The following is a 25,616-nucleotide window of genomic DNA, read 5'->3' on the forward strand; positions in this document are numbered from 1 at the left end:
GAGAGGCTGGAACTCCCTCCTGTCCTTCTCATTTCCAACAGGGCAGATAACTGAGGGACAGGAGCAGCAACGGCGATCTCTTCAGAAGATGAAGAGCTTTGAGCAACTGTAACTTCCTAACTGCTGGGAGAACCACCTAGTCCTGACTACCAGCATCAGTACTTACAGGATATCTAAGGCCATCCCAGAGGTAAAAGGAGGCTTCTAAAAGCTCACTCCTAAGGACAAAGGATACAGGATTCTCAGAGGCTAGAGCCAGTGTGCCTGATGACAGCTCTGTCCCAAAGAACAATTTCACAATACTGTGCTCTAAAGTCAAGAAATAAAAACAGGGACAGGAAAACTGTAAGTCAGCCTAAATAATGCAGCTACACAATTTCGCTTCCACGTGACACGATGTATGTGGTCAAAGGGAGAGGAAGGATTGTTCTAAGTTTTGTTCCACTGTGGGTAGGCATAAAGTTTTTAAAAAGTACATCCCACCAAAAATTCCAAGAGTTGGTATTACACTGGATAATACAGAAGGAAAAGGTTACTTTAAAGCTATTTCAAGGGGTTAACTGACAATGAATTATGGTTCAAAGAAAATAATTTTCTAATCAAACTTTAATTTAAAAGGGATATGGGGGAGAAATCTTCCATTTATTATATATAGTAAGAAGCTCATTCAAAATTAATTTAATATCTGAGTTTTACGGTACATATCTCAGAATTTCACTGGTTTGGTTAACTTCTAAATAAGTCATCAATGAGAAGGAACCACAGTAATATGCAGTGGGGAGAAGCTGAGAGCAGTAAGCAGTGACAATGCAACTCTGATGAAATATGTGTAAGAGTAGTTGGGGAGGTTTTTTGCCTTTTCTGTATGTGTGAGAGGAAATAAAGGGTGTTTAGAAATAAGAATCCTCTACTCTGATTTCCCAAGCTCCAAACCTATAGCTCGCAGGGAGGTACTCGGGAGAAGAATGAAGGAGCTCAGCCTCTCGGGGTGCCAAGGACACAGCCTCTACCACGCTGTGTCCTCCACTGGGGGGACGCTTACCGCAGCGGCACGATCCCAGTTCCTGCTGCACCAGCTCCAGTTTGGTTTGGCACTGGAAGCACCGACGTCGGCTTTTCTGTTTAGATCGGCTGGTTTCCTCGGATCGTTCAGTATTCTCCAGTAGTCGTGGCCGTTTCACTGGCGAAGCCTCATTCTCAGACTGTGAATCTGAGCAAAACAACACATTTGGGGGTCAGGGTTAGTGCTTGGCCTGGCAAGCACAGCTGATTAACGTACAGCCAAGGCATTCTTCTGACCAGGCTACTGCCCTTTTCCAGGAACTGGATCAGTATAAGCAAGAGCCAGTTGTTCTAACTGGCCTGGTTTATGTCCCAAATTGTGACAAGCATGCACCTTTAGAGCTGACTTCTAACAAGCCAGGCCCAAGCTAGGAGAGGAGGGTGGGGTGGCTCAACAAACATCTGTTCTATGTTGTCTTTAAAAAATAGCTATCTCTAAGAGGAGACCATTCGAGCTGGAAATGGGATCCTCTCTTTGTACCCCTTCTTTGGGTCCTAGTTGCTTACTGCTTGTATTGGTTATTTATCTCTTCTTGGATCTTTGTCCTTAAGTAGACTGTAATTCACCAGAGAAGGGACTGTGTCCACTATTTCTGTATGTCACCATGCTTAGCACAATTCTATACCTGAAGTCAGTGTTTCACGGGTGATCCATGATCTTTTCTAGTAAAAAGACATTTCTATTCCTATGCACAATTAAACGCACAAGAATCAGGTTCTAATACTGAAAACGATTCCAACTTTATTCAGAGTGAAGAAGTATCCTTGTTTGTTCACAAATAAGCTGTCCCATGGCCTCCAGCGTGGGGTGGTACAGAGGCAGCACTTGGCACCGCAACCCTAGGGCTGGTGCCAAATTAGCAGGTGAAGGGAGATGCAGTGTGCAACAAGTGTTTTGTATAACCTTAAAAAAGTAAAATGCAATAAAGTTCATGTCACAGGCAGACTGTAAATAACTCTTGCTTTCAAAAAAAAGAAAAGAGCCAGCACTTGGGGGGCTCTGTACTCCTGGAATTACTGCCACTACATACTGACGATGCACCTCTCGCCAAGGTTCCAAAGTGATTTGTGCTAAACCACCTCTGGAAGAGAGTCTCCTAACACAGTAGCTTCTTACTGGTCTCCCTGCCCTTCCCCTTGTCCTACAGTCTATTCTCCACACAGCAGCCAAGTGACCCTGTTAAAAATCAAGTTAGAATCATTTCACACTCCTGCTCAAAATCCTCTAATAGCTCCCCTTCTTGGAGGAAAAGTTCAGATACTTCCTATGACCCTCAGAAAGGCCCTGCCTTTCTTATGTGCCCTCCTCCCATCTCTCTCCCCTCATCCCCTGCTACTCTCTCCCTCTGCTCCATCCACACTAGCCTCCTGATTGTCTCCTACCTCAGGGCCTTTGCACCTTCTGGTCCCTTTGTCTGGAACACTCTTCACCCAGATCTACCCGGAATTCCCTCTCTTAAGTCTTTTAAGCTACATTTTCAATGAGGTCTTCTTCCCTGAAAACCCTATCTAGACCACTCTTGCCCCCTTCAGCAGCACTTCCCTTCCTCCCTTTTCCTGCCTTTTATTCCTCCACAGCACTTATCTTTTGACATTATCCTCCAGGAGAATGTAAACTCCTGGAGGGCAGGAAGTTTCACCAGCTTTGTTCACTAATGTGCCCTCTATGCCTACAACTGAGTATTTCTTACATGAATAAATCTTCTCCTAAAGCAGTCCTGATTTTCTATTTACTGTGTCTCTAGTGAGAAGCAGTAGACTGTTGGCTGTTTTTCTTTCTTTCTTTCTTTCTTTTTTTTTGGCCGTGCTGTGAAGCATGCGGGATCTTAGTTCCCCGACCAGGGATCGAACCGAACCACGCCCCCTGCAGTGGAAGCACGGAGTCTCAACCACTGGACCACCAGGGAAGTCCGGCTGTATTTCAAGGAAGGCTGTCTGTATCCCCTTCCCAGCCTCCTTCTGTGTGGAGAGGATGCTGCATTTCGCCCGAGCACTCACTGGCCCTGACAGTGACAATGATAACAGTTTGCTCACAGCCCTCCGGCCCACCGCACCGTGCACTGACTTTCAGAAGGTACGCACCATTCTTAGCAATTGTAAACTTCATTTTTCATTTCGTTTAGTTCTTGCACCCTACATGACATTTTCCCCCAATACAAACCAACTAAACAAGGCCTTTGATGAAAACAATTGAAAGCAAGTTCAGCCTATTTCCCAGCTCTGCTGAGCAAAGCTGTCCAAACCTAGTCAGTGTGATGACTGAGGCAGCCAGACACACCAGGCCCCTCCCCTTCCCCTATAAGAGCAACAAGCAACAATCTAAATGTAAATGATTACAAGGCAGCCAGACAAAAGGAATTCACCTGGTATGGGCCACACTGTCCTGGGGTGGGGTGGGGGGTCCTTTTTTACAAACCAGAAATGGCACTATTTGTATTAATAACCTTATTTCGACTTTTTTTTTTCCATTGGGTAATGAGAAGAGAAAATTCTAGAGTAAAAACTGAAACAAAAAAATGGTGTTTGTTCTGAGACAAGGTCCTAAATCTGGAGCATCCACATCAGAAATTATCCCCCAACCCTGGGGGGTGAGGTGGGGAGAGGAGAGAGATTGGGGTGCACACAAGAAGGTGGCTGAAGCCTTTGCATTTTTAAATTGTTAAAATCCAGAGGGTCTTGACACGAGGCCAGCACACCTCAAATATAAAAGAGGACCACTCGGACCCTCTTTTATTTGCACTGCGACCTCACAGAACTGAGCTTGTGTCTGGAAATGCAATGTTCACATTCAAAGCTGTTTCCCAAGTGAGTCTGCTCCAAACTGTCAAATGTGCTGTCTACCTACGTAGCACCTATTTCCATTTCTAAAGCAAGCCTCTGCTACAAGAAGACAATTTACTTTCAGTATGTCAATGTTATCCATGGCTAACTATTTTCAAACAAGCAAGAGAGTGGTATGTGAAGACAATACTTTTTAACATACGATTCCTAAGATTGAGAAACAGAATTCATATTGATATAATCATAATCATCATTGGTCATCACCAAACAACCCAGCTGATGGAACGCCCCCAAATTAGGAGACCTGTCCAGGCCTGATCCCTTTTCTTCTAATTCTCCACCTTGTCTGACCAATGAGCACTCAATAATAACAAAACTAAGAAACAGGTCCGCATGGTCTCATCCTGAAATTTTCCTTTATCCATTCCACACTATATATAAAGACAACTGCATTATTTGCTCTGGAAGGCAGGAAGCATGGGATGTTCCTGAAACAGTGGGTCCTTAGGGAGGTCTTTGATGCTGCCAACAGCTTCTGGCGGCACTGCACTGGCCATCCTAAAGGAACACCACGCAGCCCTAGTCAGTCCTCTGAGAGTCAATGTCTCGGCATCTGTGCAAGTCCAAGACCTAAGGCATCCATGTATAGAAAGCCTGAGCCATGAGAAGCAGTCCTCAATGAGTCTGAACCAAGACAGGTGAAATGTTTACCAGAATGTGTTATTTTTCGGAATCAAGGAACTGCTCCTAGACATTAAGAGATTCGTAACTTTAGCATTCTGGAATACACCCACTTATCCTTCACTCAGTCAATGGTCTATTAAGTGGAAAGGAATCCTTGTGCCCTCTAATGCTCTCTACCACAAGGAGGGAGGAGAAAAAACTCCCTAAACTGTTTACCACCTTCCACATGCTGCCATCCAATTATGTGTTATCTGTAACTTCTTGGCAAAGCAAACCATTCCTTGGCATTTCCTCACAAGTCAACTTAGTATTTTAATTATAAGCTGATGAAATAAATAGCGGTCTACAGGATCATCATCATGTCTGCATAAGAAATTTACACCTCCTCTCCTAATTACTTAATGAAACCTGTGCCATGTGGGGAGTTGCCTAAATAAGAGAAACAGATGTCCAGGACAAGAATTCTAATTACATAATAATGAACTAAATAATTCAACTGTTCAATTACAAATTTAATGGCAATTTTAAAAGGACCACCAGAAAGAAAAGATCCAATTATGGTCAACACTAAAGGAACCCTCATCTACTGTCCGTATTTGAATAAATTAAAGTTTGATTATTTACTTTTTGCTCACAAATAGTAAATAGTTCTTGTTACCCTGAAGCATTTTCAACTCCTCAACAATGATGGAAAACACCTACCAGTCTACTTGCATAATCTGAACTTGGGCAGTAAGGGTTTAATGCAGAGAGAAAGGTGAACAGAAATAACTCTCATATGCAGCTTCTTTAACTGTCAGAAGAAACGCATCCTTGCAAGGAGCATGCTCATTAGCAGCAGGAAGAGTGCAGTGGCGAGCTAGAAACTGTTCCCACCCCAGGAGTTAGGAGTGACTTCTAATTAAGGTCCTTCATAAATGGCCAACAAAGCACCTTCTCCCAGTATGCGTTTTCTTGAGAACATAATCTAGTCTGTATGTACCCACACAAGAGCTGCCCACATGCCTATGCCAGGCTCACAGTTCTTGATATCCAACCAGACCCCCTCTTCCTCTGCCTACGTTTAATAGCCTGAGGAAGATACCACATCAGACCTTCTAGTCAAAGGAAAGTCTGATCAAGAATCATAATGTGATTAAACGAGAAAGGAAAATCTTAAGAAAAAGTAGTTTATCTCTCAGTTTCCTAGATTTAAAGTAACCATTGCTTTATTTGTGACAGAGAAATAAGTACAGTGATTTTTAAAATATATAATCCTCTGAAGAGAGAAAGTCTTCTAATTGTACTTTCCTAGCCAATAGCAGAAAAGTAGTGGTAAGACTTTCAATTTAGGAACACAGTTTAACTGGAAAACTTGACTGGAGACGACAACAGACCTACTTCTTTTAAAATTCTGTTTTATCTCTGACAGATATTCACATTTGTTCCTTACTGTCACTGTTCTTGTCTTGACAACTCATGTTCTCTCCTGAAAATTTCCAAATAAATTGTGTCAGCCCTGTCAGAGCTGAATCCCAATCTCCCTGAATCTCCCATCGCTGTGCAGCTGGCAGCCCGCACACAACTGAGACTGCTAACCATGACCATGTCCCTCTGACACCTCAGGCAGGCTCCTGACCCTCTGCACAAGCCAACACTCATGGTTTTGAACAGGAGAGTGGAAATAGCAAAGTGCCAACAAAGAGAAGGAAGCTTCTTCTATTCACTTCACCCATACCTTCCCTCACTTCTAAGAAAGAAAGATGAATCTGTTTAATCTCAGGTTTTATGACAGCTTTTGAGGTACTCAATCAGTTTTTTTAGAATCTATCACAGTCTCTTGACAGACTGACATTTATGATCCCAACAGTCTGTGCAAACATCAGTAAGAGCAATAATTAATGAACCTCACACATCACTGCCATCTCTACTTCGACCATTTAAAAGAAGCTTAAGGGCGCTTCCCTGGTGGTGCAGTGGTTAAGAATCCGCCTGCCAACGCAGGGGACACGGGTTTGATCCCTGGTCCGGAAAGATCCCACATGCCTCAGAACAACTAAGCCCGTGCGCCACAACTACTGAGCCTGCACTCTAGAGCCCGTGAGCCACAACTACTGAGTTCACGTGGCACAGTTACTGAAGCCTGCGTGCCTACAGCCCATGCTCCGCAACAAGAGAAGCCACCGCAATGAGAAGCCCACGCACCACAACAAAGAGTAGCCCCTGCTCGCCGCAACTTGAGAAAGCCCACGCACAGCAACGAAGACCCAATGCAACCAAAAATAAAAAATAAAAGAAGCTTAAGCTGCTAAAACCTCTGTCCATGAAAAATACCACACTCTCATTGGAAAAACTGATAAAAGACACTTAAAAAAGAAAATCTGTTTTATAGGTACTTTCTCTCTTTCTCCTCAGGCTTCCTTTCAGTGTGTGCAGGGATTAGATTCATCCTCTCTGGCTTCTTACTCTGTATGCCATAAAAGACTTCAGGAGAGAAAACTCCCTCATTATCCGTTAAAATTTTGTTTCCACTTTATTTGGCTGGAATTTCCCCCTTCTTTCTTATTTTCCTAATGGTCCTAGAACTATTTTGGAATATCACACCTGTTAAAAAGCTGTTACACAGAGAAAGAAGTTCAACTCTTTGGAAGAGGCCGATTATTAAAATTTTGTGGAAAAACCCTTCATTTTCATTTGATATGTAATACAAAGATGAATCTAGTTTGAAATACTCCTAGGACGCCACATCTTAGATCATAACCATTTTAAAGGTCAGGTGTTCTCAAACTGCCAGGCAGTACTGTTGTGAAGCCCAAATCCCTCTCTTCTCCTTCCATCTCCACCCCCATCCCTCCAGGTTATTTCCTCTGGCTTGCTCCTTATCTTGAGGGTGGTCTCCTCCATCACAACCTCAAGACAGCAGACCTGACTCTTCCTCCCTGCTGAGAACACAAGATCGGGAGACCTGGGGTAGCCAATCAGTAGAACCAATTATCTTGGGAGCACACCTGAACTTTTGGGGTCTCTGTCCTTCTCAGTATGCTCAAAAGACATAAAGCATCAGAAATCTTGAGGGTAATTTTATCATCTGTCTGATCTTCACGACAGCAATTCAAAGCTGCTTCTGTAGGGACATTTTTTGATTGGAAGACAGCTTAAAGAGTAGCAGAAAATGCAGAAGTCATGAGCCATAATTTGTACCCTTCATGAAATGAGCACCCATACGTCCCAAAGACATGTTTTAAAGACTGGGATCAGATTTCTCACTTCCTCATAGCCCATCTCTCCCTCTGATTCCCGCTGGACAAGAAACTGAAAGCTGATTTTGGTGGTACACACTGACACCAAAAAAAAAAAAAGCAATTATGAATTCATCAAAGGATCAAGTAAGAGAAGCTAATGGGCTGTGGGGAGAACAGCTCTCCATTAAATAAAATCATCTTAAATGAAATCATGGCATCAGAGTCCAACAATTCTAAAGGAAGGGGTTTCTCTCAATTTTTCTTTCTAATCTGTGTGCCTTTTATTTCTTTTTCTTGCCTATTGTATTAGCTAGGCTTTCTAGTATGATACTGAATAGGAGAGTTGAGAGAGGACATTTTTGCCTTGTTCTCAACCCCAAGAGGAAAGTATTCAGTCTTCACCCAACTTTTTATTTTGAAAAATTTCAAAAATATAGAAAAGTTCAAAGAATAGTACAATTAATACCTGTGTACACTCCAGTCAGATTCAACAAGTGTTAATGAACGATCTGTCACACTGCTTTATCTCTCCCACCCCAACACCAAACCATCTGAAAATAAGTTGCAAACATCAAAATACTTCATATATACACATTTAACAATAAGGGCATTTCCTTACATGACTAAAATATCATACCTAAGAAAATTAAGAATAATGCTCCAATGCCATCTAACATTCAGTCCATATCCAAATTATCTCCATTGTTTTCAGTGTTTACCTTCATTGTTTCAAAGGCATGTCCAATCAAGTTGCATGTGTTACATACATCTGGATCTCACGTCTAAATCTCTTTTTAATCTAGAACAGCATACTCTCAAATCGTATATTTGTTCATTCATTCAAATGACATGGACTTGTGGATAGTCCTGGTTAGTTTTCCTGTGGAATATACCACCATCCGGGATTGACTGATTCTTTCTCCCTCTCTTTTCTATTTATCTCTCTATTTTTAATGACATCATTTATTTGTAAGGAAGGAGATTTTTTAACTGTACACCTCCTCTGTTTCATATTCAAGACCAGCAATTAAACTTCCAGCAAGCCCCTGACAAATCCACATGGTCGGAGGGCTGGCACAAGTAAGGGCAGGTGAAGAAGGGCAAAGCACTGTGTAATCAGCCCAGTTCCCATTACACCTTGGCAGTGGGGGAAGGAATGTTCTTCCTCTAACTTCCTCCACTGCACACCTGCCGTACAGGTCATCAGGATATAGTTCATCTGTGCCTTGGCAAGGAAAGGATACTTAGGTGAACGTTAGGAGAGGAGCTGTCAGTGTTTTAGCCCATGATTTCTTAAAGTCTGATGGCACTGTCTGTGACTGAAGTTGGTCCCAGAAGGCCACAAGTCACTTCTCTAAATATCTCCTTTCCAATAGCTTCCTGGCCTTTTTCTGATTGCCCTTCCCCTCCTGATGGACTCTACACTGTTGCTAATTGTTCCTATAAGATATCCCTTTCATTGCTGATCACTCAACTCTCTAAACCTAAGGAAAATTTTCATCAGAATAAAAAACATAAAGCAAAAGCCCAGGAAAGTTCACTTGCAATAATAATCACAATCTCATTAAGTAAAATAAGACTCTCAGTTTATCTGATCTAATTTATGTAGGCCTCCAGATTAATGACCACTCTGTTCAGGGCCCAGACAAGTCAATATTTTATTAATTATTTATCAAGTGCCTACTGTGTGCCAGGCACTGGGCTTTAAACTAGCAAATCAGAACTACATATGGCAATGATCTCTCCTCTCAAGGAGGCCACATTCCAGGAAAGATATAAATAAATAAACCTACAGCATATTAATGTATGAAGAGACTATGAACATAAAATGTAGCAGTGATAAATTCTGTTAAGGGGGTGATTAAGAAGCAGAAGAGGGAAAGGTCGAAAAGGTACCTCTTGGGGCTTCCCTGGTGGCACAGTGGTAAGAATCCACCTGCCAATGCAGGGGACACAGGTTCGAGCCCTGGTCCGGGAAGATCCCACACGCCACGGAGCAACTAAGCCCGTGTGCCACAACTACTGAGCCTGCGCTCTAGAGCCCGTGAGCCACAACTACTGAAGCCCACGCACCTAGAGCCCGTGCTCCACAACAAGAGAAGCCACCGCAATGAGAAGCCCACACACCGCAACGAAGAATAGCCCCCGCTCACCACAACTAGAGAAAGCCCACACACAGCAATGAAGACCCAACGTAGCCAAAAGCAAAATAAATAAATTTATTTTTTTAAAAAAAAGGTACCTCTTGAACTTAAGAACTATACTGTATACATATAAACAGGTGATTTTTAGCTCACATCTGTCATCCTCGCATTGTTTTCTGTTAGCCCTGCTTTTCAAAATACCATTTGTATAAAAGTTGTTGCTCATCTACCTTCTACCTCATCTCTTTACCAAAAATCGTATCTATTAGTAGACCCTTTCACAGTCTGGAGAGCAAAGGTACATGGAGAACACCGGATTGATGGGTTTTCAGGGAAATAAAGCTGTTTTACATCTTTCTCTTCTCTTTGACGCCAACTGGTTCAATTTGCCGGCGGTGGGTGGGGGGGGGGGGTGTTCATGAACATCTCACTAAAATGTCAATGGCCAGGTTAGTTCTCCTTCCATCACGTTTATTAATCTTAATGCTGGTCTGTCGGTCTGAACAGACACATACATGGCATTAACTGCCAATTTTTCTCTATCAGGAATCTTTCAAGCCCATTTTCCTCTTATTATTAAATGATTTACTCTGAGATAATTATAGGTTCAAATGTAGCTATAAGAAATAATACAGGGGCTTCCCTGGTGGCGCAGTGGTTGAGAATCTGCCTGCTAATGCAGGGGACACGGGTTCGAGCCCTGGTCTGGGAAGATCCCACATGCCACGGAGCAGCTGGGCCCGTGAGCCACAACTACTGAGTCTGCGCGTCTGGAGCCTGTGCCCCACGACGGGAGGGGCCGCGATAGTGAAAGGCCCGCGCACCGCGATGAAGAGCGGTCCCCACTTGCCTCAACTAGAGAAAGCCCTCGCATGAACCGAAGACCCAACACAGCCAAAAATAAAATAAATAAATAAATAAATAAAGTAGCTATAAAAAAGAAAAGTGCTTTAAAAAAAAAAAAAAAAAAAAAGAAATAATACAGAGAAATCCCCACGTACCCTTCACTCAGTTTTCCCCAATGGTAACATCTTGCAAAAGTCTAGTACAATATCACAACCAGGATGTTAATGTTGATACAGTTAAGCTACAGAACATTTCCATCACCACAAGGATCCCTCATGTTGCCCTTTTACAGCCATGCCTACTTCCCTCTCCCCCTCCCCCACCTTGCTCCCTGGCAAACCCTGGCAAACAGTAATCTGTCCTCAATTTCTAAAATTTTGTCATTTCCAGAATGTCATTTATACGGTCATACATGGACTTATAGATGAAATCATATGGTATGTAATCTTTTGTCCAAGCTTATTTTTAAGGTCACTTATCACAATAGGTAGATATGCCACAAGAGATTCCTTAAGTTACGCTTCAGTAATAATTACAATAATAACCACTAACACAAAGCACTTATCCTGTACCAGCACTTTTTAAATGCTTTTACAAATATTAACTCATTTTGCTTTTATAACAAGGTTATGTATGAGGTAGGTACTATTATTACCCGCATTTTAAGATGAGGAAACTGAGTTATGGGGTAAGTGAATTGCTGAAAATCACACAACTAGTAAGTAGAAGAGTTGGACTGTGAACCCAGGCACCATGGCCTGGAGTCCTTGCTCTTAACCACCACGCTATCCTGTTTCCAACTGTTACTACACTTCAAGATTCTACTTCTGCTCTTCCATGAGGGTACCTTACTGTGAAGATGAATTTCTGCTACTTCGTACGTATCCAAAGACCCCACTGCCTCTGGGATGAGGGTGAGGGCAGATACTGGGTCAAGTGTGGGGATGAAAAGCAGCACCCCTCTCACTTATGATCTCCTTATCCAAACATGGTGGTGCAATTTCTCTAAACTACAACTCTGTTGAATAACCCTATTTGTCCTCTGCTCTTAGAATATGATTTATAAGACTTACTCCTCATACCATTTTCTTCCTATCCCTGTTAACTCTCTGAATATCTCTGGATTGTAGTCACAGAATTTTATTTATATGAAATCAGCTTTATTTTTTTCTCTCATGTTATTTTTAAAAATCTGTCCACAGAAGTTTCTTTATTGCTTATTTGTAGGATGATAAAAACGTTTCCCCCAGTAGCAAAGGAAAAGGTCTCTTTAAAAAGGCACAGATGAGGGTGATTACCCCATAAACCACTCCTGGGTTCATCTGAAAAACTGTGGCCACCATCCCTGTTTGTTAAGTGCCATTCCTACTGCACTGTTTATTTAAAAGGTATCGCCAGGAGCTAAATTCTACAGAGGGGTGGCTGGTCAGCAGAACGTGTCAGACTAGCAATACAGTAGTCATCCTTTGTAGCTGGTACTGGCCTGGCACCACTTCCTTGTTTTAGCTTCTTCATTAGCCAAGACCTGTCCTGCCTGCCCAACTAAACCATATTACTTTCCCCATAGATTTTTCAGTTACTCATTGTAACCGACAAATTACCCTCAAGAGATAATCTTTCCTTTTTATAACCTGTTTGGGTATGTTAGAGTTCAACAATATTACAATGCATTGATTTTTAAAATATTACATTTATAGCATCAGTAGCGTACAGGATAAGGTAGTAGCACTATTGAGGTGAGACAAAGAGAGAGCAATATGAAGAAACCCAAGAGAAATATGTACTTCTCAAAGGCCACATGCCTTCGTGTTTGGTGACCACAAAACACGCTCTATGACCACAAGGATTCCAAGACTCTCAGTGCTAAGACTGGTCTTGAACTTCTGTTCTACTACCTTTTCCAGTATTTCCAGAAAACTAATAAGATCAGCCACGCTTTATTTTCATTTACCCAAAGAAAGGGAAATTTGAGAGAATCCATGAAGTATCTATATAACCAGACTTATTTTCATATAACTGGGTCTAAGGCAGGCAATACTATTTTCATTTAGTTTCTTAGAACACTCATTTAGACGTTACACTGACTAAAAAATATGTAATAAGTCTACTTTGTAGTTACATGAAACCTAGATTTTTCAAATTATGCCTTACAAAATTATACAACTGTTTTGAGCAGCTGGGCAGTACATGTGACTATAGTCACTTCTTCCTACTGGTGACATATTTAAAGAAGCCAGGAGGAAGGAACAGGCCAGAAGTCTTCAAATAATGTTGTACCCTCATATCTTGGTCTCCAAAAGCCAATGACTTGCCCAAGGGTTAATCTGATTTGACCCTGGGTCTTTTGCCAGGATGACTGAAAAAATAGGTGTCCTTTATGGAAAACACTTGAGTATAGGGGTAGGGTGAGGACATGGGTAAAGAAGAATGAGACATTAATTCAATTTTTCTGACTTTGTGTTAAAAACATACAGACAAAAAGTCAAATATTCCCACACAAGTCATCTCACCCCTATGAAGCTTATAATTGTTTTGTCTGCCTGACTTACAATGCAAGCCTCTAGGGGCAGGGACAGAATTGGCCGCGTTTAGTACTCCACTGGTACTCAACAACAAAATAATAATAATAATGAAAAAGAATATAACAGAGGACAAATTCCTAATGACGGTAATCTTGCAATGAGAGATTGTCATCCTGTGGGCTGTGCTCCAGGTTTAATGTAAGGGGGGAAAAAAATGTTTGAACATTTATATTTTGCTATTTTTAAAAAAATCAGCTTGAATGCATAACTAAATAGATGCTAAAATTAAATAGCTGATTTGTTTTTAAACTATTTTTGTTTCTAATTTAGCATCAACTTAATTCAGTTCCTCTCTCTACCTATCACTTAGTTTCTTCCACCCAAGATTTAGTCTTTTGACTCATTACTCCCAGGGTAAATCCTTAAGCTTATAAATAAATACATCTGTGCCTCATTTTAACTCTTTCCAATGTGAGGCTAAATGAACCTAAAGTTAGAACTTAACATGATGATAAAGAGTGCCCAGTGAAAGCCTTGTCCCGGCCCCCCCCCACCGCCCCCAAATGAGTACCTTAGGCGTTCATTACTCAGGGGTGTATCAGTGTTGATGTAGATACTACTAAGTGTGTAGGGGGTTGAGGAAAGCTGCCTTAAGAAAATGGCTTATGAAGGAAAGAGAAATAACCCCATTTGTAAAATGAGCTGCTGGAAAATCAGAGGCAAGAAACTTCTACATAAAATTACTATGAAGATTTATCTTTAGTCCATATTTGAAACATGAGAGGAACAAGCATCTAGCATTTCAACCTCAATTCAACCAACTTTGCTCAACACTCTTCACTTAACAGAATTATGATTTATCAAGATGTCCACACTATGAACCATACTAAAAAAAATCAACTATATATTTTATCAATGTTAACTTCCCAACTTTGAAAACTGTACTGCAGCTATATGAGACAATACCTTGATTTTAAGAATTACACACTGAAGTTTTAGTATAAAAAGGTCATTACTGAAATGGTTAGGGATGTGGCTATAACACACACACACACACACAAACACACATGCACGGAGGGGGTGAATAGAGAGGAGAATAAAGAAAGCCAATGTGGTAAAATGTTAACATTTGGGGAATCTGGGTGGGGGAGTTCCTGAGAATTATCTTCTCGTAAAATTTCTGTAAGTCCGAAACTGTTAAAAAAGCAACAACCACTATATCCCAGTAGTGGGAGTAGCCATACTGTCTTTTCTTAAGGCAGCTTTCTTCATACTTGGAGATGACTGGCTAGAGTGCCTGCTGAATTCCTTCCCAGAAATGTTGATACTGCTTAGGTCTGATGGGAAAGTGCATGACCAAACAGTTGTAGCAGGTAATCAACAGTAAGGTCAAAGCTCATACTTCTCCAGGTTTGTAGTTAAGTCAACACTTATCTGTAAGTACACTTTAATGATTAGTCACAGACTTGTACCTGTCACTCTCTTAGTCTATACTTCCTCCAATTCCAATAAGGACCCATTTTAAATTGCATCAATTACTGCAACAGCTGTTCCAGGAAGGATGATGACCAAGACCTTAAGACGTGATTTTAATCTTTTAGAAATGGATTTATCAACAGGAAGCCAAAGAAAAAGTAGTTCTGAACCCTTGTCAGTTACAGGAACTATCAGTTAATGCCAAGCTGGAAAACAGACTGCTGCAGCTAACACTTCCCCTTCAAATCAGTACTACACAAACCGCGCCCCCACCCCCCCCCCCCAGCACAACTTTCTTTTAAAAGTGACCCTGCATATTTGAACACATAATTCAAGCTGTAATGTGATAACATCTTTGGAGAAGAGGTCTTCAACTTTCTCTAGAAACAAAGAAGCAGTGCCCAAAATACTTTTTTTGCAAGTAAAGTCTGGCCCACATTCAAGGTAAAAATCTTAAAGACTGTGTCTCCTGTATTCCTTCTTTATCCCTCGCTAAAGTAACAGAAAAGTTAACAATCTGAGTTAAACGCCCTGTTTTCTTGCTTATATATGTATACATTTTTAATAGGTTTTGAAGGGGTGGAGGGATGTGGGAAATGCATAGCATGTAACTAACTCCTCTGTCCATTAAGCTAATAGAGATGTGGTTTATTTAAAATTCTGAGTTGTGGTTCTGCTATTTGGGAATGGCTTTCTGAAACTCTGTGGGTGGATACTGGTAATGAAACAGAATTCAGAACGGCGGGGAGCATAGGGCCAAATAAGCTTTTATAGCAGAGTGTGTGTATGCACTAAAAATAATTATACATATGTAGTGGGAGGCTGGTTAACTGAGCCCACAGAGGCACTTGGCTGTTCAGATAACTAATCACAATATGAAGTCCCCCATGACAGGAATGTTTCCAAGGTTAAACTGTCTGATTTTTAATCACAAAGAAGTAAATTTATTGGCTAAAGTTCTCTCATGTTGTTAGGATGCAACAGCCAGTCTTTTTATCAAGATTTTAACTACAAGAAAACTATCAACCCTCCACGGCTCCTAAATTGTGATTTGCCTCAGAAGGAAGGAGTTCTCAATTATAAGTATAAAAACTTAGAGAAGAGCTCAGAAAATAAGAGTATTTATTGTTTTTTTGGAAAGCAAGCTTGTGAAATTTCTGTAAGAATTACTTTATACCAACACATACAGTAAAATTTTACATTTAAAACAAGGTCTAGAAACAAAACAGAACAAAAAAGAAGTTTGATTTACCCGTTCTGATGCCCAGTTTTCTTAAGAAGGGGTTTTCTGGGCTTTCTGTCATTACCGCCCTCATCTGTTGAAACAGGGCGGCTAACTGCCCCTGACTCCACTATCCTTCACTTCTTCCTTTCCAGGTCTGCACTCTCCAATCTGCTTGGCCTCGGGCCCTCATTACCAGTTTCTGATTCCACCTCTTTGTCCAACCAGATCATGTGAGTTATGTGAGTTCTTTCTTACTTTCCTCCACACTCCCTCAAACTCCTCTTTACCTTCCTTTCATTCAGACCATCAGGTACATTCTGTCCACATCTCTATTACCTACTGAGCATTTATCAGGCACTACATACTTTAAATAGATTATTTCATTTCCCTCAATAACAACTCAATAGCTGGGTCTGTTATTTTACAGAAGAGAAAATCAAGGCTCATAGAGAGATACAATTCTCCCAGTTATATAGTTGGTAAAAGGGGGCACTGGAATGTGAACCCAGGTGGTCTGCCTCTAGAGGCCCCCATTCTCAACCATGAACACATATATCTCCCTTCCCTTCAGGATTAGGGGCTTTACCTTGGGTATGATCCTATCCCCTACATTTCCAAAGAACCACATACTACCGAGGCTACCCTTTCCTTCTGTCTTCCACCAATGATTAAATCAGGAAGCACAGTCCTGACTTTGTCCCAGATAACTTTTAGTTCAAGAGGATTAAACACATTTTCCTCTGATCCCAACCCCCAGACCCAACTGAAATAAAAGCACAAAAATAACAAGAATGAACCCACTGCAATAAATATAATTGTGTATGTTTAACATAATCAGCAAGAGATTTTAAACAAATCTCTAGACGGTGGTAGCAATGGGAGTGGGTTAAGGCTGAAACTTGGTGACTGCAGAGGTGGTAGCTGCTGCATGCAAAGGAAAAGTCTTAAGAGAAGCAGAATGAGAAGCAGGGCAGAAAGCAGGGGATGCACTGAAAACACTTTTATTTGTTTCTCTCTTTCTTTTTTGTAAAACAACTATACTGGTTTTGGCAGCAGGCCATATTTACCTGGCAGAAATCTGGACAGCTCCTGTCTAGAGAAACTGAAAGACCTGCCTAGGCAAAGCCATTTCTATGGTTCCTCATAGTCCAGTCTTCCTCCTCCATCAGGTTCTTAACTTCCTCACAACGACCCTGCCAGTTAACACATCGTCCCCACTCCATTCCACACAGAGCCCCAGTAAAAATTCCCATTCAGGAAAGAGGCATGGTAGAAACCCTGCCCACCCATGTAGGCCTTTTCTCTTAAAAGTCAACAAAGGGACTTCCCTGGTGGCACAGTGGTTGAGAACCCGCCTGCCAATGCAGGGGACACGGGTTCGAGCCCTGGTCCAGGAAGATCCCACATGCTGCAGAACAACTAAGCCCGTGCGCCACAACTACTGAGCCTGCGCTCTAGAGCCCGTGAGCCACAACTACTGAAGCCCGCATGCCACAACTACTAAAGCCTGCGTGCCTAGAGCCCGTGCTCCCAACAAGAGAAGCCACCGCACCGCAACGAAGACTAGCCCCAGCTCACCACAACTAGAGAAAGCCCGCGCACAGCAACAAAGACCCAACGCAGCCAAAAATAAGTGTGTGTGTGTGTGTGTGTGTGTGTGTGTGTGTGTGTGTATATATATATAAAGTCAACAGAAAACCAAGCTTCACCAGGCAGATAAGCAGATAAGGAGAACCTGAAGCATGAAGTAAAAGACAAAGATAAATAGGAAAACTGGCCTCAAAGCAATCACAGAGAATTCAGCAAACAGAAGAGCACAAGTCTAACCACTAATTAATACAGTCAGAAGATATTACTGTATGGGACTTCCCTGGCAGTCCAGTGGTTAAGACTCCGCGCTCCCACTGCAGGGGGCTCAGGTTCGATCCCTGGTCAGGGAATTAAGATCCCACATGCCACGTGGTGCGGCGCAGCCACAACAGATAGATAGACAGACAGACAGATAGAGACAGACAGACAGACAGATAGACAGGGCTTAAAAAAAGAAGATATTACTATATGATAGTAATTCTTATTATATCCATAAGCAAGAATAGGATACTATGAAAAAGAAACCTTCAGAGAACCAGAGCAAGCGCACTGAAAGCTTGACTGTTGAAATACAATCAAAAGAAAAGCTGAGAGGTAAAGTCAACAGAATCACCCAGAACACAGAGAGGAGATAGAGACTATAAGAAAGGAGGTTAAGATCACCAATCTAGCAGGTCCAACATCTATATTATGAGTCCCAAAAGAGAAGAGAACATTGGGTTGGGGAATGTCAAAGACAGTCTGCAGCTCCATGAAGGAGTACGTCAGTCTTCAGATCTTAGGGCCTAGCAAGTATCCAGCATCTTGAATGAGAAAAAAAAAGGACGACCACCAGATACTTACTACAAATTTTAGAACACCAAGAATAAAAACATGATCCTAACAGCTCTTGAGGTGGAAAAATCCTAGCTATACTACTTAGTATCAGTGTCATCTGACTTCTCAGCAATAACATGAAATGTGAGAAGACAAGGGAGCAATGATTTTCATCCAAGAATTCTATACTTAATCAAACTTTCCACCAAGCTGGGGACAGAAGAGACATTTTCAGATATGCAAGAATCCCAACACTCTTTCTCTTAGGAACTTACTTCGGGGTTGTATTTCAAAAAATGAGGGAATAAAAGAGAGAACAGTAAAGGGAAACTGTGAGGTGACAAAATAGGCTTATAAAACATCTAGTCTAGATTGAGGCAGAAAGATGGGGGGCTCCAGGAGGGAGGTCTTGAGTGAAAGGTATAAATACAGGTTTGAAAAAAAGAAAGGCAAGTACAAGTTCCAAGAAAAAAAAAACTGTATTAAAAAAATTACGATCCAAATATAGAGCAAACTAAAATGTGGCATGATTTTTGAGCAACTGGTGGAATACAACAACAAAACCTGATTTGGCTTTGATGTAAGAACATTCTCCTTACAGGCCCAGGCACTGTGACATTAGACCCACAGAAAAAGCAATCTATTCCTAGCATATAACTTGGCCTCCTGGCAGGGAACAACATTTACAGAGTCATAATAATATAAATGTCATTTATTGGCTTTCAATTTAAAAAAAACAACCTATGGACATAATAAGGAAGATTTGCTTGTGGCTATAGGCCAAAAATAAATAGTTAACAACTGTGACAATATAAAAAGTATAAGTGTAGCTGACAGGAGGTATGATAAGGTAGTACCTCTTATCACAGGTACTAATATCCTCATTAAGAGATGGTGCTGAAAATTGATGGATTAAGAAAGAAAAGGGGCTTCCCTGGTGGCGCAGTGGTTGAGAATCTGCCTGCCAATGCAGGGGACACGGGTTCGAGCCCTGGTCTGGGAAGATCCCATATGCCGCGGAGCAACTGGGTCCGTGAGCCACAACTGCTGAGCCTGCGCGTCTGGAGCCTGTGCTCCGCAACAAGAGAGGCCGCGATAGTGAGAGGCCCGCGCACCGCGATGAAGAGTGGCCCCCGCTCGCCACAACTGGAGAAAGCCCTCGCACAGAAATGAAGACCCAACACAGCCAAAAAATAAATAAATAAATAAATTTATAAAAAAAAGAAACCTATTAAGTGTACCTATTTAAAAAAAAAAAAAAAGAAAGAAAAGGATGAAAACAAATAACATAAATTTCAAATGCTGGGATAAGGAACTGTGTGAGCTAAATCTTTGTGTTTCAAACCAGCTGACATCTCAAAAATCATGAATATAAGCATTTTTTCTTTCTTCCACAGTTAGTAAAAAGGTAACATAAAGAGTGAAACTACTAAAACAGAAACTGTCAAGAGAGAGATGCTGTTCAGTTTTGTGGGGTGGGACCATCTCTACGCTATCTTTCTCTTATAAACTATTCTGGGTTATGATGTGCTACCATGTGTTACTTTTGTAAAAATGAAAACACATAATTAAAAAAAGAAATGAGTGCCACTTATTCTCCCTTCGTGCTTTTCTTCTGGGTTAAATATAGTAGCCAGAGAAAGTCTCACTTTGGCCCACTATAAATTTAAACTATTTAATGACACTTTGGATTAGCTACTATTTAGAAATCCTATTTTCCCCCCTCAGTCCATAGTAGTTCTCTCAGTTCTCTACTGCTACTGATAGCTGTATGATCTATTTATTCAGAAAATGATGACCTTCAAGGATGAACTCCGTAGTGCATCTTGTCTCAGCTGTCTATATATTAAAAGAGAAAACCTATTTATCTATATCTGTATCTCTTCGCTTATACTCTAGGAGGGAACTAATGCTTCTGGGTTTCTGCCTCTAAAGAATCTTGCTTGTGCACCTTTTCTATTCCTCCTCTAATATTTTCCACTTCTTTCTCTTCTTTTTGTACTTTCCCTTTGTATCTTAACAAGGGTAAAATATTTCCCTATCTTAACCACCTCTGCATCAAGAAATGCCTGATCCTGATTCTCCCTTCAACCACCACTATTTACTGGTTTTTAATGGCCCAACTAACTCCTTAACTGAATGACTTGTCTGCTGCCTTTATTTCCTTGTTATCAAATGCCTCTTTAATGACTTCCCATCAGGCTTTGGTTTCCCACCATATGACACTAACTTCTTTCAGGTTTTCCAATGATCTTCTGCTACCCATAGGCAACAGCTTTCCTTAGTCCTCATATTTCCTGGCCCCTCTTCTCATGCATCTTTCATGATGCTGTATGAAGTTTTCTCCCTTCTTTAGCTTCCTTAACTGACTGGCTCCTCTTCTCTTTCCCAGCCCCCTAAGTACAACCCTTAGCCCCTTTTTCTTCTGTATTTGTTCCCTTACCCACTTGCACACCTTTCATCACTGCTTCAAGATCGATGATTTCCAAACTAGGTCTATATTTTTAACTTTTTCCAGGACAATCTACAACAATCTACAATCTACAATCTAGCTCATCAAAAACTGAAAATACATTCAATGAGTTTTTCTGCCCATTCCCTCCCTGCCATCAGTTACATCTTTCTTCCCTCAGTTCCCCAAGTTTATAAACTTTGCATGCTTTCTTCAGCCAACTCTAATCAGTCATCAAATCCTGTTATTATTATTTTAAAACATTTTTCTCAGTTATCTTTATTCCTCCATTCCACTGGCCACTACCCACAGGGCACTCTGAATGAACTGGTTCTTTGGTAAGTCAAATATTAATTTGCAAAAGGAAAAAAACCTATCCATATAACCCAGTGGCCAGACATTTTACACAATGAAGGACTCTCCTATCACATTAATTCTTGGTTTATCTGGTTTCTAATACTGAGATTATAATCTATCAGTCTTCTTTAAAATAACTTAAGGCATCAAAGAACTCCATAGAAAAACTACAATTTCTCTAACGGCAGGAGGTCTCCTGGTAGATTAGTTTTGAAGGTACTGCATAAAGAGGTGTATTCACTTAAAGGCACAAGTGACAAACAACAAATCCAGAATGCTCATAAACTCCTGGGATCAAACTGGTAAACCCTTTTAAAAGCATTCCTCTGTGGCTCTGCAAAGATTTCTCCTATCGCAAAGGTCTAATCACTGTGATTTAGTGAAGTTGAGTGATCAAAGTTGAACAGAGTTGTATCTCAATTTTCCCAAGTATTAGGTGCTTATCTGCTACTCAAAAGCACTGCCAGGTTTTTATTTGCAGTTTTCTGTTCACTGGAAAACACAATCCCCACTGCTGGACTTTCCCTCCACATTCCAGTAGCCCTTCATCACTTTAGGTTAGTCTAACCCTAACCCTAACTCTAACTCTAACTCTAAATCTAACCCTAACCCTCATACTAAGGCACTAAATTCTAAGCATTTCACCAAGAAGATAATTCTTTAAAAGAAAAAAAAAACAACCCACATTTGTATATTTGCTCTTAATAATTAGCATAATTTATCCTCCCTGTCCTCACTTTTAAAAATAAACATTAGTTACATTTCTTGCTCTCTAAAGCTGGAATTAGTTGTATTTATGCTTCTGTACTTATTCTGTCTCTTTATGGTATAAGCTCCCAGGGGCAAGATGCATGTTTATCACTTCTTTTGCATGTTCCTACAGAATCTACTACAGGACTTTGTCACAGTAGTCTTTTAATAAAGTACTAGACTGGCTGACTAACTACAGTGTCTCCTCTTGTCCTATATTCCAGGTAAGCAACCACTTCTGAAGGTGTGATCTATAACCACAACAGCAGGCAATACAATAAGATCACGGCTTTAACTGGCCATGATTATGAAATATTTCTGAAACTCTTCTCAACGGGGGTGCCTTAGAAGCAGACACAGGTATGAGAAATAAATGCCAGCCCACCTGCTGGCAGGAGAGGCAATGGGACTGCTTCTGCAGATAGATGAGCAAGCAGGAAAATGGATAACACAACTTGTCTTGGAAGCAAGCAGCACGATGAGGCAGTAAAAACCCATCAGCATACATCATCCTATCACAGCCTAGTGTCATTCCCAGCCTCTATTAGCCCTCGCTGCATCAGCGCAAGTCCCAGACACTTTATCCTGTTTATAATTGCTGATGAGCAGTAATAAGGGCTCCATGCCTCAGCTCCGTCCGTTCCACTTCAGCACACACCTATTAGGTAATAACTTTTATTTACAGCCTTGCTTGATGTGCTGTTCTATTAGTACAGCCAGGAACTGAGGAGGGTAGAAAAAAAAAAAAGTCTCCTTAATGGGCAGTATCATTGTGAGGCTCGGATGATTTATAATGCAGCTCTGTGGTTGTTCTATCCCGCTCCTGGTAAGACTGCTTCAGGAAAGCCACATTTCTAACACGCTGCCCTCCAGCAGGCACACAAGTGCTATGGAGCAGAACCTGAAAGGCACCCCCCAGATCCACCCCCCAAAAAGTCCAAAAGTTTCAAAGGAGGAAAGGGGTATTAAATTCCCTTGATATCCTTTTTAAACAGTGTTGGCTCAGGCATTTTGCCCCAGTGGAGCAATAGAACAACTAATTAATGGAAATTCAGGGCTTTTCTCCTTGGTAAGAGTGCAAGCTGTGATAAAATAAATGACCATAAAGGCAAAAAACCAGTTGTAACTGCATTCAAGGATCCAAGCAACCTGAATTTGCACAAAGCATGTGGACAAGCAGCTCAACACCAAAGCCTAGGACGGACAGACGGACACACACACACACACAAAACAGCAACAAAGCTCATCACACTGCCTTTTCCTCTTTATACTGGAGTGCATTTTTATCCTTCAAGTGCAAAAATTCCTCTTGACAAGACTGGCACCCTGGCTTGATATTCACTTGTATCAGCCTTTTCTCAGAGGGGGAGCCACTGCTTCTCACAAGTAAAACCCAACCAAGGCCTCTGAAACAAGCCTCTGACTTCAAGCTCAGCAAACTTACACATACAAGTCTAGCTGGCCTGTAACACAAACACAGCAATTGGTGGCAATGGGGCCTAACTCTCATTTAGGGGTACAAATGAAAAACAGTAAGCTTTCCTTAAGCTTTTCTGAAATCTATACATCGTGTGAGGTGCTTTTAAACTTACCTTCTATTATTTACATATTGAGTATCAAATCATCTTATTATAATGAGCCTTGTTACCTCATTCTATTCTTTAACATATGCAACAAATCAAGCAGATTAAACTTTTTACCAAAAAAACAAAACAAAAAAACCCAAAAAAACCCCACAAGAAAAAGCATTTAGCAGATTATCTCCCTTCCCAGTTATCCACTCAATGGCCAAAAAGCACTGTCAGTAAACAATCACTGTGGCATACCATGATAACCTGTGGCTTTTTTCCTATGTTAAACATAGCAAGATGACACCTTCTAGATTAGAGAAATTTTTGCAGTCTTGCCTAATATTTGGTATTCATTTTGTTCCCCCACCCCAGGACTCAAGATGATGAGTGCACAAGGTAAAATATTTTTTAAAATACTTTTTCCCTTGCCATGACAGTTTTAGTATGTTGATCTTTCTTCAATGGTTACATTAAATACTAATAAAAATGACCACCTAGAGGGGTGGGATAGGGAGGGTGGGAGGGAGACGCAAGAGGGAGGAGATATGGAGATATATGTATATGTATAGCTGATTCACTGTGTTATAAAGCAGAAACTAACACACCATTGTAATGCAATTATACTCCAATAAAGATGTTTTAAAAAATGCTAATAAAAAAATGAAAGGTTTGTATCTTCCCTAATATTCTCCTGATGGGAACTTGCATATTACATAAGTAGGTCAAATTTCTAATTTTCTATCTCAAATGCTGATATTGCAGACCTGAGGGAAAAGCTATACCTGAAGGACCAAGAAAAAAAAGAATAAAGAACGAGCTGAATTACATAGTTGAACTCACACCCAAAGCCACCTTCCTTCCTTTAAAGCTTCACAGAGTCCTTCTGAGAAGAGTTACCTACAGTGTATGATATTGACCAATACAGTCTGTAGTCACCGACTCAACTCTCTGGGATTAAATGCACTGTTTCCATGAATACTGAATCTACCAGGAGATAAAACACACAACTGTAGGTATTTCTAAGATTTATAGGGCCACCTCTGATTTAACACTACCACCCTTTAGCTTCTGGATCAATTTAAAAGATCTTATATAAACCTCTTGGTAACATAATGACAATGAGACATTTCCCTTTAACTGGCATCTGAACACTGATGTGGAAAGTGTTTAGCACATCAATCTTCTCTGAACTCCCAGGTGAAAAGGAGTTTCTACTCTTGTCTTTGTAAGAACAGACAATAATATCATGAGCAGGCTGCCTGAGAGAAGTGAGTCAAGAAAAGGTTTTTGGGGAAAAAAAAGGAAACAATGAACAATACCAGGCTATCTAGTTCATGTCACTGTTCATCACACTGAAATAGGTGACCCAAAAGGATAAACATGTGCTTTAGGAAAGAAAAGAAGAAAGAGGAGAGGGAAGGGGAGGAGAGATCAGGCAAGGGATATACAGTTAAAATGAATTAGCATGCTTCTTATAGAGTGGAAAGACGATACTTTCTGGGAAAACCTGCCTTGATGTTTAATGGGACAGTTTCTAGTCCCATCTGCTTTCATCTTAGGCAATACTACAGCTCCCTTATGGCCCCACAAATGGTTATTTTACTTGCTATTCTACTAATTATAATCACATTTTTAACATACACACAGCATTTTAAAACCATCATTTTTCAAGTCTATCAGAGAGAATATTATTTACTCAACATACTTGCTGGAAGAAGAGTAAAAGTGAATATAAGATATAGTGGAGCAAAAGTCTGTTGACAGGACCACCTAGTCTGTAAACTTGTAACTTTTTTCTTATTTTAACTTCAGAAATGAAAGGACTATAAAATGAAAAAACAAACAAAAAAGCCATATAAGAGTGGTGAACTAGGGAAGGAGCAAATTCCTTTTTTTCATGTGCTAAAAAGTCAACCTTGATAAACTCAACCTAGGGCCTAGAGCTAAGAACTGGTTAATGCCCCACTTGGAAGGAGTAGGGTTCTTGGGTTGGTCACTGTTAAGGATTCTACTGGAGGGAGACTAAATTCTCCAAGGAAATTTAAGACAAGGAAGGCATGGTTCTATCTGCCTATTATAGCTTAAATTTTAAGGTTCATCAATGGCAAACGCCAACAAA

At 40.9% G+C, this 25,616-nt stretch overlaps 1 protein-coding gene across 2 annotated transcripts in view; it reads right to left on the reverse strand.

The window, feature by feature from the left end:
* ZFAND3 (zinc finger AN1-type containing 3) overlaps nucleotides 1-25,616 on the reverse strand; it is a 315,563-nt gene that overhangs the window by 25,590 nt on the left and 264,357 nt on the right. For both annotated transcript variants that reach the window (XM_059938778.1, XM_059938777.1), the window contains one exon: nucleotides 1,043-1,210. In XM_059938778.1, the coding sequence (XP_059794761.1) occupies nucleotides 1,043-1,210 (168 nt within the window). The remainder of the gene's footprint in view (nucleotides 1-1,042; nucleotides 1,211-25,616) is intronic.

The sequence above is a fragment of the Balaenoptera ricei genome, chromosome 11, assembly GCF_028023285.1.
Source record: "Balaenoptera ricei isolate mBalRic1 chromosome 11, mBalRic1.hap2, whole genome shotgun sequence".
In the NCBI taxonomy this organism is placed as follows: Eukaryota; Metazoa; Chordata; class Mammalia; order Artiodactyla; family Balaenopteridae; genus Balaenoptera; species Balaenoptera ricei.